The sequence below is a fragment of the Daktulosphaira vitifoliae genome, unplaced genomic scaffold (assembly GCF_025091365.1).
Source record: "Daktulosphaira vitifoliae isolate Bord-2020 unplaced genomic scaffold, ASM2509136v1 Scaffold_5, whole genome shotgun sequence".
Taxonomy (NCBI): Eukaryota; Metazoa; Arthropoda; class Insecta; order Hemiptera; family Phylloxeridae; genus Daktulosphaira; species Daktulosphaira vitifoliae.
This window is the reverse complement of record NW_026099576.1, coordinates 6,359,089-6,373,402: the sequence shown is the minus strand read 5'-3', so window position 1 is coordinate 6,373,402 and position 14,314 is coordinate 6,359,089. Positions and strand designations below refer to the sequence as shown.

Genomic DNA, 14,314 nt, shown 5'->3' with positions numbered 1-14,314 from the left:
ATCACTGTCAGATATCATTATACTTGATCCACCTATACCACGTCACCACTGTGCCGCGACCACCCTGTGCTAAGTTTTTTTTAGATTTCATCTCCATTTATACACGTCTCAATTATGCTACTACAAGTGTTGTGTTTACTATCACCAATTTATATACATAAGTCTTATTTGGAAAAAATAAAATATTTTATTGTTTCTCATTAGCGATAAAATATCATAAATATTTCACTAGTCGTTATGTCTGCTTTTCAGTCATTGTCTTATTACATATAAATATTATAACTATATGATATCTTGTATATATGTGTTTATAAGATGTGATTTAGTAGCACAATTGCGTGCAGCGTAGTATAATATACTAAACAATTTAGCCAGGAACACTAATGGTAATGAAATTTCAACATTCTCTTATAGATCAATGTCTTGTCGGGGATACATAAACTATATAATTTTTGTTTGATAAACAAATTGCGTAAAATTCATGAATATAACTTAGTTAACCTTAGTTTGACGTGATAACTGTCATAGTGATAAATACCATTATCAATATTTCAAAGTTTTAAAAAATATTTTTGAAAATATAACTGATAAAGGTATGGTTATTTTAAGAGCATATGTAACATAGCTTCACGTGTAAAATATTTCATACTAATTGAACGTTTGTAGTTTTGCATGTTTTTGATTTTAAGTAATTTCCACTTTGTTATATGTAATTTTATAAGAAACAAATCGCATTGTTTTTCTAAACTTCGTATCTCTGTTTCCTCTTAAGATTTTTTTTTTTAATTTAAACAATTTTGAAATTTGTTATTTTTTTAAAATAAACGGTCTTACAGGAAGGTGCATCATTTGAGGGTGGCTCATTAAAATTATGTATTTTGGATGCATAAGTCAGCAAAAAGAAATTATATCCTCAACACAGAGTTAACTGTGAAGAAAGTCTAAATGCCAAATTCCTCTCTAAAAAATAGTCCACCTATCAAGATAGTTATACTTAATTTGTGAACAAGTTTGCACTTTTTTAGTTCATAAACTTCAATCCTACTTTCTTGAGCAATATTTTTCCTTTATTCATATTGCTTAATGTTTGTTAAATTTGTGGTCATTAAGAATTATGCGGGAGGTTTGAAGGAGAGAACTAAGAAGATAAGAAATAAGGTTTAAATCACCTCATAGGATTTATTGAGATTTGTAGCAAAATTTTTTTCAAGTCTCATTCAAAGACTGGTTATTTTGAAAAAAAAACTAGGAGAAAAACATAAAAGGATGTTTAAATGTGTAGTTGTACAATTAAGCTCAGAAAACAATTGACATATCAGTTAGAACCATATCAAGCTATTGTTTGAACCTTTANTAAGAAGATAAGAAATAAGGTTTAAATCACCTCATAGGATTTATTGAGATTTGTAGCAAAATTTTTTTCAAGTCTCATTCAAAAACTGGTTATTTTGAAAAAAAACTAGGAGAAAAACATAAAAGGATGTTTAAATGTGTAGTTGTACAATTAAGCTCAGAAAACAGTTGACATATCAGTTAGAACCATATCAAGCTATTGTTTGAACCTTTAACTTGATTATTTTTGTGGACATTGAAAATATACTGAGTACTCAAATGAAATTTGATAATAAATAAATACATATATATTAAAACAAGTATAGGCTTTCAGGTCATTGATACAATAGTTCAATATAATAGTACATTAGTTCTACATCGCATGTTATAAAATCTTATGATGTATGTTCTATTTAGAAAAACGCTATGATAATTATAAGTAAATTTCTTATTATAGCATCCATATAATTGAAAAATCTTTTTGATTGAATTTTATAGAATGTAGTTTAACTTAGAAAATTTAACCAGTAGCTTTGTTGTAACTTGTACATTTTTTTAATATGAAGTGTATTTTCAAAACAATAATATTATTGTAAGCCATTTTTTAAAAGTTTTTTTGGATAAATATTTAATTTTTATATGAGTTTTAACTATATTAAAATTTTAATAATATGATATATTTTTTTAATTAAACTCAAATTATTTTATTTTATTTAATAGTAGTCATTTCATTTTTCTTTAATTATAATTGGTAGATTTAAGAAGCAACAATATTTTTACTTTTAACTGATTATTTTTTTTTCGCATAGAGGTTGTTTATAGTACTAAATACATTATCTTTTTTACCGTGACTGACATCGGTGGTTTAACTAGTGAGAAGGAGAGTGTCAATCATAAAATGTATCTTTACGATGTCTCGACGGCCACTTCAGCATATTACTTTTAGTCTTTTATCCATACTAAATTACAATTTATGTAAATGGATGTCACCTTTTCAACCTTAATGTATGGAATATTGATAAGACTACAGTTTATACGATATTTATTGTTATAGCAATTTTATGATACTGAACGATTCAATGCCTACAAAATCGGTTACATGCGCTCAAGATAAAGTTAACGTTTACCATAAAATTTAGTGACAATACATTGACGCATATTATTTCCATTTTTTTATTTAGAAAAAAAAGTTAGAAATTTAGAGTTTTCAAATTAATATCAATAAATTTTATTACAATTGTTATTGTATACTTCATTTCAAGTATAATTTAAAATCTACTTAAACACGCTTGAGTACATTTTATTTGTTGTAATTAAATATTTAAATACATCGAAATGAAAATTAAGTAAATATTTCTATATTAATAAAATACGTGAAATTGTTGTGACTGAAAAAAAATTAGTAAGATATTGGAAAATTTTAAATGAGAGTTGTAAAATATCAAATAGAGGTACTTTGCAAATAAAAATGTTTTATTTCTTCAAGATATATTTATATACATGTGTATTTGATCTATTACTTTATCGTTATATACTCATATTATTAGTGATAATAATTTACTTCGTATTTTTCTGTAATTAACCAATTTTGATGATTTTCGTAATATTCAAAGAACTTTTCACTTACGACAATAACAGTTGACGTGGATATTAGGGATTCAATCTATTGATAATTACTGTGTTTGAAAAAAGTACTATGTTCTGCATTAAACACAAGATTCGTTCTGAAGTACTAGCAGAATTAAGTCTTATCATTTTTAGTTAAACCTCATATCAAAATATTTTCGTCAACGCTTTTATGTTTATGTATCAAATTAAACATTACATAATTAAGCTTTCACATATACAGAATGAAACAGATCTAACTGTCAACTCTTGCAACTTTTAATTCAATAAACATTTCGTTTTAATTTTTTTTAACAGCTGTTTTCTTAAACTACATCTAAAGAATATTGCTTATTATTTATGTTTAACAATTAGAAAAAAATTATTATTTAATTTTTGTTTATTTAAAATTGTATTTCAAATTGTGTTCTGTGAAATGTTGTGTACAACATTATGTGTTCAAATTTAGAAGATTGAGTGTTAAAACAACTTTATTAAGTATTATTAAAATGAAAAAAATACGAGTACAATAATACTTGGTAGATTAATCCATCATTTTCAGTATTCTCTAAAAATCAACCCATTGGCGGTTAAATTAAAAGGGTTGAGAGGAATACATTTTCCCTCGAGATTATGATCTTTCAGAAAATTTAAAATGCACTTTTAACAAATAAAAATTTTTTAAATATCATTCAAAAGTTTGATATTGTAAATGTTTTAAAATTGATAACAATGATATTATAAAATCGTTCCGTACTTAAAATATTTTAATGATAATGATGATTGTATATAATCAATATTACATCTTCTCGGATAAACAGTAATGATTAAAGATGTACAACCTAATTTGAGTAGCAAATTACCCCGTTAGACTAACACGTATTATTTTATTTAATTAGTGTTTTATTTGAATAATATTAAATTTTTTAGTTATCATTATCTTTCTTATTTAATCATTCATCTAATGGCGATTGGTCAGTAAAATTAAAAAAAAATTCTGTGTAGGAACAGAAAAAAATTATGATACTGGTCAAAGGTAATATTTAAAGAGGTAAATAATTGTTTCGCTACAATTAATACAATCAATTAAAAAGGAAACTGACTAATATTTCCATATTATGTCGTTGATTTCTAAAAGTTTAATATAGGATTATACATTAATCATTGTCTGATGCTGATAAATATCTTGTATTTACATTTGTAAAACTTATAGGCAAAAAAAAAATGGCAAAGTAATAATGCGATGTAATTAGGACAAGTGTCTATACTTGTCCTAATTATAATTGACAGTGATTAATATCACTATCATAAAAACGCTTCAATACAAATCGGTAGATAGTATTTAATTTTTGAAGGAATTGTTAGATTATTATAAAAGCAACATCAACCCCTATTTCCTTAATTATATCCTGACTATAATTTATATGATTTATGATATATATAATGTATAAATAACAATAATAAAAACTATAATACATGAATAAATATTTATTATACTAATTAAATTCAGCATGAAATTGATATTCAATAATTTAATATTGAAATTTTTACAAAATTTTAAGAAATTATAAAAAGTTATAAATTAGTTGTATATTTTGTTATCTCAATAGCAAACCTGTATGCATTTATAAAAAAAAAAAAAGTTTACTCTTTTAATAAGATTATTCTTAACTTTATTAGTTAATTATAATGTTATTTATTATATTGAAATTGCAATTTATCTTAAGCTATTGGAAGCTAGAATTTTTTTTTGGTAATGGCATCCCTTTAACTCTATAAAATGATATTAAAATCTGTAAAATTCTTCTTATATATATTTATTGTTAGCACTTCAATATTTTTTTTTATTGTAGGAGAGTTCAATGGGGTTTTTACCCCTCTCTCATAATAACTATACCGTTTGAAGTTCAATGTACTTCCGGAATACATATAAAAATTAAGTTGAAAAAGTTTACTTTAACTACAAAAGTTGTCATTTTGAATCCCTCCCCTGTGGACAGATACAGAATCATATTTACAAAAAAATTATACTACCTGAAAGGAAAATATCTAAAATATTTATATAAATAAAATAAATATTTTGATTTGTTCATTTTTCAAAAACTTATGAGGGTTTTAGAACTCAGTACAGCGGGGACGCGAAAAAGTTGGGATGTATAAGTATAGATGATATCTGACAATGATTAACAATATTATTAAAAAAAAACATTTCTATGCGTATTTGTGAAATTTCATAAATTGTACATTTTTAATCTTACAATTTCTAAGATTTAAAATTTCACTTATTAATATTAAATTATATGCTTAATTAAAAATAACATAATTCTTTTGTAAATATTGTGAATTGTTTTATTTTGACTAATTGTATACTTCAAGAACTTTAATTTCATATAGGTTAAAATTTATATTAAGACCTCTTCTGGAACATTTTCAAAAATTAATTTGAAGAAAAATGTTTTACATGCGTCTGTAAGTGGAGTCTCTTTTAAACTCTTCTTGTACTTATATTTCTCATCCTATTTTAACCATATGTATACCAAAAGAAAGATTATTGTCTCTAATATGATCAGTGTTTTTTAATACAGTTATAGTATTTTTAAAATGCAGACAAGTTTTTTTGAAAGTGTTATATTTTTACGGCATCGTTTTGATATTTCGTCGTGGGAAATTTAACTAGATTAAAATTGGATTCTTTTGGCGTATTGATCATTCAAATCGGTCCAGTGAAAACTGAGAATTTTCATGGCCAGACATAAAAAAAACACACATCATCATAAAACTAATATCTTCTCAGTTTCGCATCGAAGCTAAAATGTAAAATTTACCAATTTTTAAATTATAATATTTTTGAGATTTCTCCCATTTTTTATGAGAATGAGGAAGATTTTTTCAAAATTCTCGGTCTTGAAAACTTTTAAAAATATTATTATATATACATAAGACATGTTTGATTCCAAGAGATAGTTGTATTGTTTATTTGACCAAATTCAAATTAAATTAATTATAATTTAGTCACCATGCAGTATTTTATGGAAAAAATTATATAATTTTCATTTTATTATTAAAAAATTGTTCATAGAATATCATGTGAGAATGTCAATTAATTGAATAATGAAAAGTATGCAGAATGGTAAAAATAACTTAAAGGTTTCATGGTTTAATAAAAAGTAAACATATTCTTTCAAAAAACTTTTATTAAGTTTCTTCAATTAAAATCAAGGACACGCTTGACAAATTTTATAAGGTTGGGTAAATATACGGTGTGTTTTTTAATTATAAAATTCATTGTAAATACAAAAACATTTAAAAATGTTGTAAGGTTTTTTTAACTATTAATATAGAACAAAATTTTGAAAAGAGATGATTTATATTTTGTATATATTAATATAAGTTATTTATGAATAGTAATAGTATCCACTATACTACAGAAATATCATTTACTAAAAATTGCACTACACAGCCTCAGTAGTCAATATTTATAATTCTTTCTAATACCAAACAAATTTATAAAAATATTATTAAAATTATAAATTAGTACTTTTTTTTTAGGAATAAAAATATTTATGGAGTAATCGCTATATCATAAACCATTTGATAACTTGCAATAAATATACAATATTAAGAAAAAATGTTGATATTTATAGTTGTATATATTTTTTTGATTCATCGGTTATTAATTCATTTTATAATTATCCCTTGTAACTTATAGGAATGTCAACTTTTTTTTTAATAGGCAACATGTTTCGTAGCTTATAAATAAAAAGTCATATAATTAAGACAATGACGAGTTGATATCAACTTTTTGCCAATACATCGGATATTATTTTCTTTATTATACCTTGGCGAAAAGAGAAATGCGACCGAGATATGTCTAATGACAAAAATATCAGGATCGCAATTAACCTTCAGTCTATATTTTAAAATTCTCAAACTTTTAGATGACTGATCTAGTTAAAATAAAGTTGTTAACGATCAGTTTTTTTTTTAATTAGATCATTTTTTTTAAGCTAGAAAAATATACAAGTTGCCATTTAAAAAAAAATGTAATTGACAGCCGTATAAGTTATAAAGTTGTACAAAAAAGTTTAAAAATTTTTGTGTTGTGCAAAAATAGTCGTACGCTTTTTAAAAATATTTATCTTATTTTTATTTTTCTTACATAATTGTATCTTAATAATCCCTAACTCACTTTTTTGGCATATCATTAAATTAAGAAATACTGATTTTTTCATTTTATTTAATTACGAAGAAATAACTCATTTTTAGTAATTTAAACTTTGATTTGTAAATGAGAAGCTATTGGATTTACTCTGTTGTGATATTTTTGTCACTATACACGATTATTTTACTTCAATTGGACCGATTTGGCTCAACGATCATGCAAAAATCACAAAATGTACCCAGTTGAAATATCCTAAAAATTACAGTTGTTATAAAAAAATCAATGTTGATATTTTTATTTTATTTTTTTATAGAAATAACTTTTTGAAAACTGGACGGATTATTCCGAAATTTTACTCGTAAAGGAAAGGAATTCTCACCACATTAAAGTATTCCAAATAAAAGCTTGTTTAATGTCATATATGATTAAAAAAAAGAAAATTAGCTTCCTAATACAGAAGTCGTATAATTTTTGGTAAATATGGTAATTTTTTTTAATTTGTTTCAAATACACATCGAAGTATTTTACAACAGTAATTTTAACCATTCTCAGATATCAATCAATATTAATCTAAAAAAATACTTCAACTTCGATATACTGGATGCCTGTTGTATTTAACTTTTTTACTATTCTTTCATTATAAATAGTATAATAATGTGATTATATTTACACATAAGCTTTAATTTGTTGTAAGCTTAGAGAAGTTAGGTTTTTTGAACACTATCGAAAATTGATAAGAAAAAATGTTAATATGATATTTTAAAGGTTAACGATTGGATTTTTAATAAATATATTGTCTGCAACAAAAATGCTTAGTTTTATTATCAATAAATTTTTGTAATAATCCGGCTAGTCTTCAAAAAATTATGTCAATATAAAGTGAAAATTAAAAATATCAACACTGAATGCTTCAACTGAGACGTTTTGTGATCTTTGTCGTATCGTTGAGAAAAATCGGCCTAGTAGAAGCGAACACAAGAAGTGACAAAAATAACACACGGAGTAAAACAAATGCCTTTTCAGCTACACATAAAAAAGAAAACATTATGTCGATGTGATGATGCGTGATAAAAATGTCAACTTCTTTAATAAATATTTTGTTACATATTCTCTGGGTACATATTTAAAATTTTAGTAATCTTTTAATTATGTTTTAAATATCTTTTTAGATAAATTTAATTTATTTAAAAAACAATTTAAAGTTATATTACTATAAATTTTCCTAGTTTATTTTAGTCTGCGAGACTTATTTTAAATAAATTTACATGTATTTTTTAAATTTTAATTTAACATGTGTACATTTAACTGAAGTACATTACTGACAATTAAATTTGTAATTTCGTTCACGGGCTATTATCTAAAGTTAGGAACAATAGATCAATACATTAAATGATACACAAAAACCAACAGTTTAAACTTACAATTCTTTTAATTAATTCTATTATTTATTATTTATGTTTACTGAATATCTAGCTATGAGAGTCGAGATTTCAAAGCATAAACAGTCATTAAAGAAAAATATAATTTTTGCTAGTAAAATTATCAACATTAACATTAATGTAATCGAAAGGAAAGATAGCTTAGTTTTATTAAACATAACAGAATTACACAAAAAATAAAAATGTTTATAGTTATGATTAATATAGCAATAACATAATTCTCCAGGCTTTGAGTTAATATTTTATTTATTTTTCTTTAATATGATAAAAGTAAAATGGCATGTTAAAATTATGTTTAAAAATAATTCCAATTATTTGAATAAAAATTAGTACGGGTTTTTCATTTAATAGGATTCCTATAAAAGAAAAAATTACAAAAATCTTATTTTTATTTAAATTTTATAACTATAAAAAGAGCTTTATTAATTTTTCTAAGTGAGCCATCTACAGATAATCAAATTGAAAAACTAAAGCAGTAAAAAGCAGTTTTCTGTATTTTTAATGAAAATGTCCAACTTTTTTTACGTTTAAATGATATAAACTTATTTTGAAAATTACCAGCACGTAACACTTCTTTTTAATTATTGACTGATTGCTATTGAATGTAGGATAGAAAAAATCAATTTGATATCTGGAACGTGACGAAAAAGAGGTCTAAAACATACCACGCAACATTGGAAATAGTGATCACGTTATGTGATAGGAATGGAATTTTTAAAAAATACCCATTATTTATAATATGATTCATTTTTGGTATTAAACCTTATTGGATGTTATTTATTAAATATATTTTTTATCTTTCTACAAGTAAAATAAAATATAGAAAAAAATAAAAGCTTATTAACTTCTTTATTTTTAATCTTTTTAATTAAATTTAAATGTATAGGCATTTTACTCTATTGAATTTAACTATTTACTTTAATTTTGTAGTGTCTTAAAGTAAATCGTTGCGAACTTTCTTTTAATCTAATATTTTTGATGCCATATAAACTATATTAAATCATTTTAGTTAACTTTCACTACTGTAAAGTTCCGAGAAATTTTTATTTAATTTATATATTATATTTCACTCATTGCTGAGTATATATTTTTTTCACGAATCAACGAGAAATCCATTGTTTATTTTGTGTTTAGTCGTTCATCTTTTATTTTCATTTTATTTTGGTTAAAATTTTTGAAAAATTTCCCCCTTGCACAACATTGACGTATAATTTTATATTCTTCTTATAATTATATTTTATGTGTTGTGTACTTAGCAAAGGTTCTAAAAAATAAATATTTTTTTACCATTTCTCTAGGATTAACATTTATTTCATTTACATAAGTCAAGCTTTTCTCGTATAATTTATGTAGTTTCTGCAGTTATCAGGATTTACTAAGGCAAATTATTATTTTTACTATGTTGAAATTGAGTCTAAAATTTTATCGGAAACATGTAACTATAAAGTTGCAAAAAGTATTATAATTTAAAAATTTTATCATAAATCAAATTACAAAAAATTTAATGTTTAAATTATTTGTTAATAAAAAAATTCGTTTAAATTCAATGTTTTTAAGTTTTATTTGCTTTAGTTTTACAAATAGAATGACAAGTAATGATTAATTGTTTCCTCTGACATAAAACGTTTTTAAGCTTAGTAATTTTAAATTACTAAGTTCAATATTTATTTATGTTTCATATTTTTCAATAGTATAATCGAAAATATTGTGTCTAAATAGGTACAAAATTATAATAATTGAGTTGAAAGTAAAGTTAAGGAAAAAGTTAATAACTATGTTCATAAAAGCTTAGTTATCAAACCATTATGTAGCCAGTATTTTTTTTAACAGACGTTTGTTTTTATATATTTTTGAAAAGTATTGTTTGTTCCATAATATCTTTGAATATGTCTAGGTAACAGATAGTGATATTACATACTATTATAAAGGAGCTTTGAGGGTTGATGTTGTAGAATTTGGATCATATAGTACAAGTCTGATGGTAAGCTGTCTATAAATTATTCATAGAAACAGTTTTACCGAAATTGCTTGTGAATATGTTCTTTTTTACGATTCTTATAATATATTTTATATCCAAACCATTGTAAGAATCAAATAATGATAGGTAGGAAAATTACAAATCCGGTTTTTGATTATATTTGTGAAAAGTTTTATTGCTATTTGCGTAAGTAGAATGAGCTATAAAAGAATGTGTCGAATTATATAACTTATCAATTTCATATTTAGTGCACGTTAAACTGCTGTTCTTATTTTGTTAAACTGTAGATGATTTACCAAGTTCCAAATTTGTCTATGTTTTTAGTTTGAAATAAGATTGTTTCTTTCTAATATTAATACAATTCAAAGTCAAATTACCGTAATTACATACTTTTTTGTTAGATATAGTAAATGTCAATTTTAATACAGACAAGTTAACTTAGAAATCACAACCGATTATGTTCAAAACTAAATTTAGCTGTCTGTTTTGTGAACATGTTACTCTAGAAAATATTGTAAAATCGTTTAATTGAATACTATTTAGACAAGATATAGTAAATTACATTATAATTGAATTGTTCATAAAATTAAAATTTCACATTACAATACCGTATTTTATAGTTATAGTCTACTAATAATTAGATTATTCGTTATAAAAAGAAATGTAAAATTTAATCGTGATTTTGATAAAATAAGTAAGGTACGAGTTTTAGTAGAACAAAAGAGAATTTTATATTTAAATTTAAGGTTGGCCTTTAACTAAAATCTTATGCTAACATGAGACTATTATTACTATTTCTGTTTGTACTATGAGTATGGGTACGATTAGTATTATTAGTAATTAAGACGGATTCTCACGACAGGTGTACTTGTCAAGTACGCCAATAATTTTATACTTGCCAAGTCATCTAGTTTTGTCAGTACTTGTACACTTGTACAAGTAATAAACAAAGACAAAGTGTACTATTCCTCAAAATGCCAAATAATTGTATTGGAGGCTGGTAAAAATATTAATGTATATATTAAGTCATGTATCATTTGTTCTTTTAATGCTACAGTGCTTAAATATTTTTTAGTCTTGCTAGTTTTCTTGATTCGATACCTTTTAGTTTTATATATTTTTTTAGTTAAGATAGTTCTTTACTTTTACCTATAATTTTTTTAGTTTTTAGTTATCTATTTAATTTTAATTTAATTAAAATGGCTAGTGATGTTGATAAAATTTTATAGTAAAAATATTATTCTAACGTAAAAAAAAGTTTTTTTATAGTATTAATAATAACAAATATGATTAATAACAAGATTAAAAGAATATTTATAGTTTTTGAAATTAGGTGATGTAACTTTTTGTTTGCAAAAATAAAGCAGATAATTAGTTGTGATATTATAATTTAACGAAAGATTAAATTATCCAATAATATTTATTTAATACATAATATTAATAAGTTAATAAGTTATATAATTTTTTATTTAACTGTTTAAAACTTTGTATTGTGCCTTGATTTGACTCGTATTAGAAAATGGTAGACTCCTGCGGAATCTTTTGTAAGTTGATTTAATAGAGTTATTACAACGGGTTCGACGTAAGTTAAAAAAATATCTCAGTAGAAAACTCTACATGTACAAATTATTAAATGACTAAATATTTTTCCCTCTACTTCTATTTATTGTATCAATCCATGTTCTCCAATATTTTTCACGCTATTATTCAAAATTTTCTGTTTTATATCATAGAACATCTTGTGGTTATAACACAACACTAAATAGAATATTTGTGGAATGTAATAAAATAAGTAAATTTAACTTTTTTAATTCTAATAATCTTGTAGCCCTAAATTTATATGCTGTAAAATGTTTTTGTATTTAATTATTATTGTTAATGATTTAGATTTATATTTTATTCATAATTTGTACTAATTATACTTCACTGAAGCCGTTAGTCGTATATTATATAGTAATAAAAATATATATATATATTTACAAATTCAATTTATAATTATATTGTAAATTACATTATAATTAATTCATAAAGTACTATAAGTTATTGTTATTCCTATATATCATCCATCCATTAAATTAGGTTAACTAATTAGGCCTAACTAATAATGTGAAAATATAGATTTGGTTGGGGAAGAAAATATATGTTATCGATAGCCACCCTAAAATCAAATATTGGCCAAGTCCTTGACAAGTAAAAAGTGTGCACCAGTGAACTACAAGTGTAAACTTGTCAAGTCATTAATTCCTTTGACTTGTATCGTATTTACCGACAATCCGTTGGAAACTGACAAGTGACCACCAATAATTGTTCAAGTATAGTATTCCGACGGCTTTGCAAGTGACGAATATTTGGCAATTCACCAGTTGTGGGAATCTGTTTTTAAATTTTTTTTCGTAATTATTGACTACTAAAAACGTTATGTGTTCATAGTAGTAATTATCAGTAAATAATAAAGTGTTTCTTATACAAACAAATGTTTGATTAAAGTTGTATGTTTACGGATAATGCAACTTATTTTTATACATAAACAAATATTATATATTGAAGCATTTTTATTTGCATATCTTCCTGCGTAATAATAAAAGTTTGTGATTTGCGAAACGGGTACTGGATTAAAATAAAGACGATTATAGAAGTTTATACATATTTCTTGCGGAAATTGAAGTAGCGGAAGCACATTATTTATTACAAGACTTTTTTTATCGTCAACAGTATTCTGTTGATGATAAATGTCTGAATTGGCCGTAAAACATTTGTATGGATAATGAGCATATTAAAAAAAATTATCGTTTTTAAAATGAATATTTTTACAAACGAAATGAACTTATATTTTCTTAGAAACATAATAATGTTAACTCATGTAAAATTAACAACTAACATAACTTCAACAATATGTCGACTATTAAAAGAAGTATTTACTTTTAATATTTCATTTAAATATTGATTATAGTTCAAATAATTTAATTTAAAACTATCATTTTCAAGTATGAGTGGCTTCCAACTACTTGATGAAAGAAAAAAAAATTGAGAAATGTTTTTTCTCTTTTTTTTTTAGAATTATTTTATTTATAAGTAAATTATGGAAAAATTAATTATGAATTTTTTAGAATACAAAAAGTATGTAATTAGTTTCGTAGTTCCTAGAAAAGTCAAAAAACCTTTTATTACAGTAAATTTCTAATGCTCAGCAGTAAATCGTTATTTAAGTGATGAACATGTTACCTATTATTTAAAAGGGGATGCTTAGTCACTTCGTCAAAAATGGATAAACCAAAACTGCATGGGACCACGGACGGAATTATTTTGTTTTAACGTAAACATTAAAACTACCAACATTTTCATTTTCATTTTTATCATTATCATTATACTAGTGTAATTAAATCGATGCAGTATAGTTATTTAAATTGTAGTTTGCACTAGGAATACTTAAGTTATTTTTCTAAGTTAACTCTATGAGTTCATTTAAAAATAATAATAATATTTACAGTTAAGAGATAAAACTAAATTACCAGTAGAAATTTGGAATATTAAAAATTCAAGAACAACTCAACTGCAAAATATTATAGAACTAATTTAAAAAGATGAACAGCTAATATCTATATTTTAATAATCAATATCAATATTATATTTGTAATACTAAGCGATTTTATTTACTCTTTAAAAAATATGAAATACTAATTGCTTTTTACTATTACATTTAAACAATTTATTACATTGACAGGGAATATATTTTAAACAAATACTTGCACCATTTAATGTTGTTTTAAAATTTTAAATGGTAAGTATTATTAAATGGAT

General features: G+C 23.6%; 2 protein-coding genes across 3 annotated transcripts in view; both read left to right on the top strand.

The window, feature by feature from the left end:
• LOC126908445 (atrial natriuretic peptide receptor 3) overlaps positions 1 to 14,314 on the top strand; it is a 173,252-nt gene that overhangs the window by 58,217 nt on the left and 100,721 nt on the right. The window lies entirely within an intron of this gene.
• LOC126908442 (atrial natriuretic peptide receptor 1) overlaps positions 1 to 14,314 on the top strand; it is a 154,735-nt gene that overhangs the window by 41,998 nt on the left and 98,423 nt on the right. Inside the window, exon 1 of one of the 2 annotated variants that reach the window (XM_050690498.1) lies at positions 8,142 to 8,214. The exons of the other annotated variant lie outside the window; for it this stretch is intronic. Coding sequence (XP_050546455.1) covers positions 8,157 to 8,214 — 58 coding nt within the window. The 5' untranslated portion in view covers positions 8,142 to 8,156. Of the gene's footprint in view, positions 1 to 8,141; positions 8,215 to 14,314 lie in introns of those variants that run through there. 2 annotated transcript variants of the gene reach the window in all.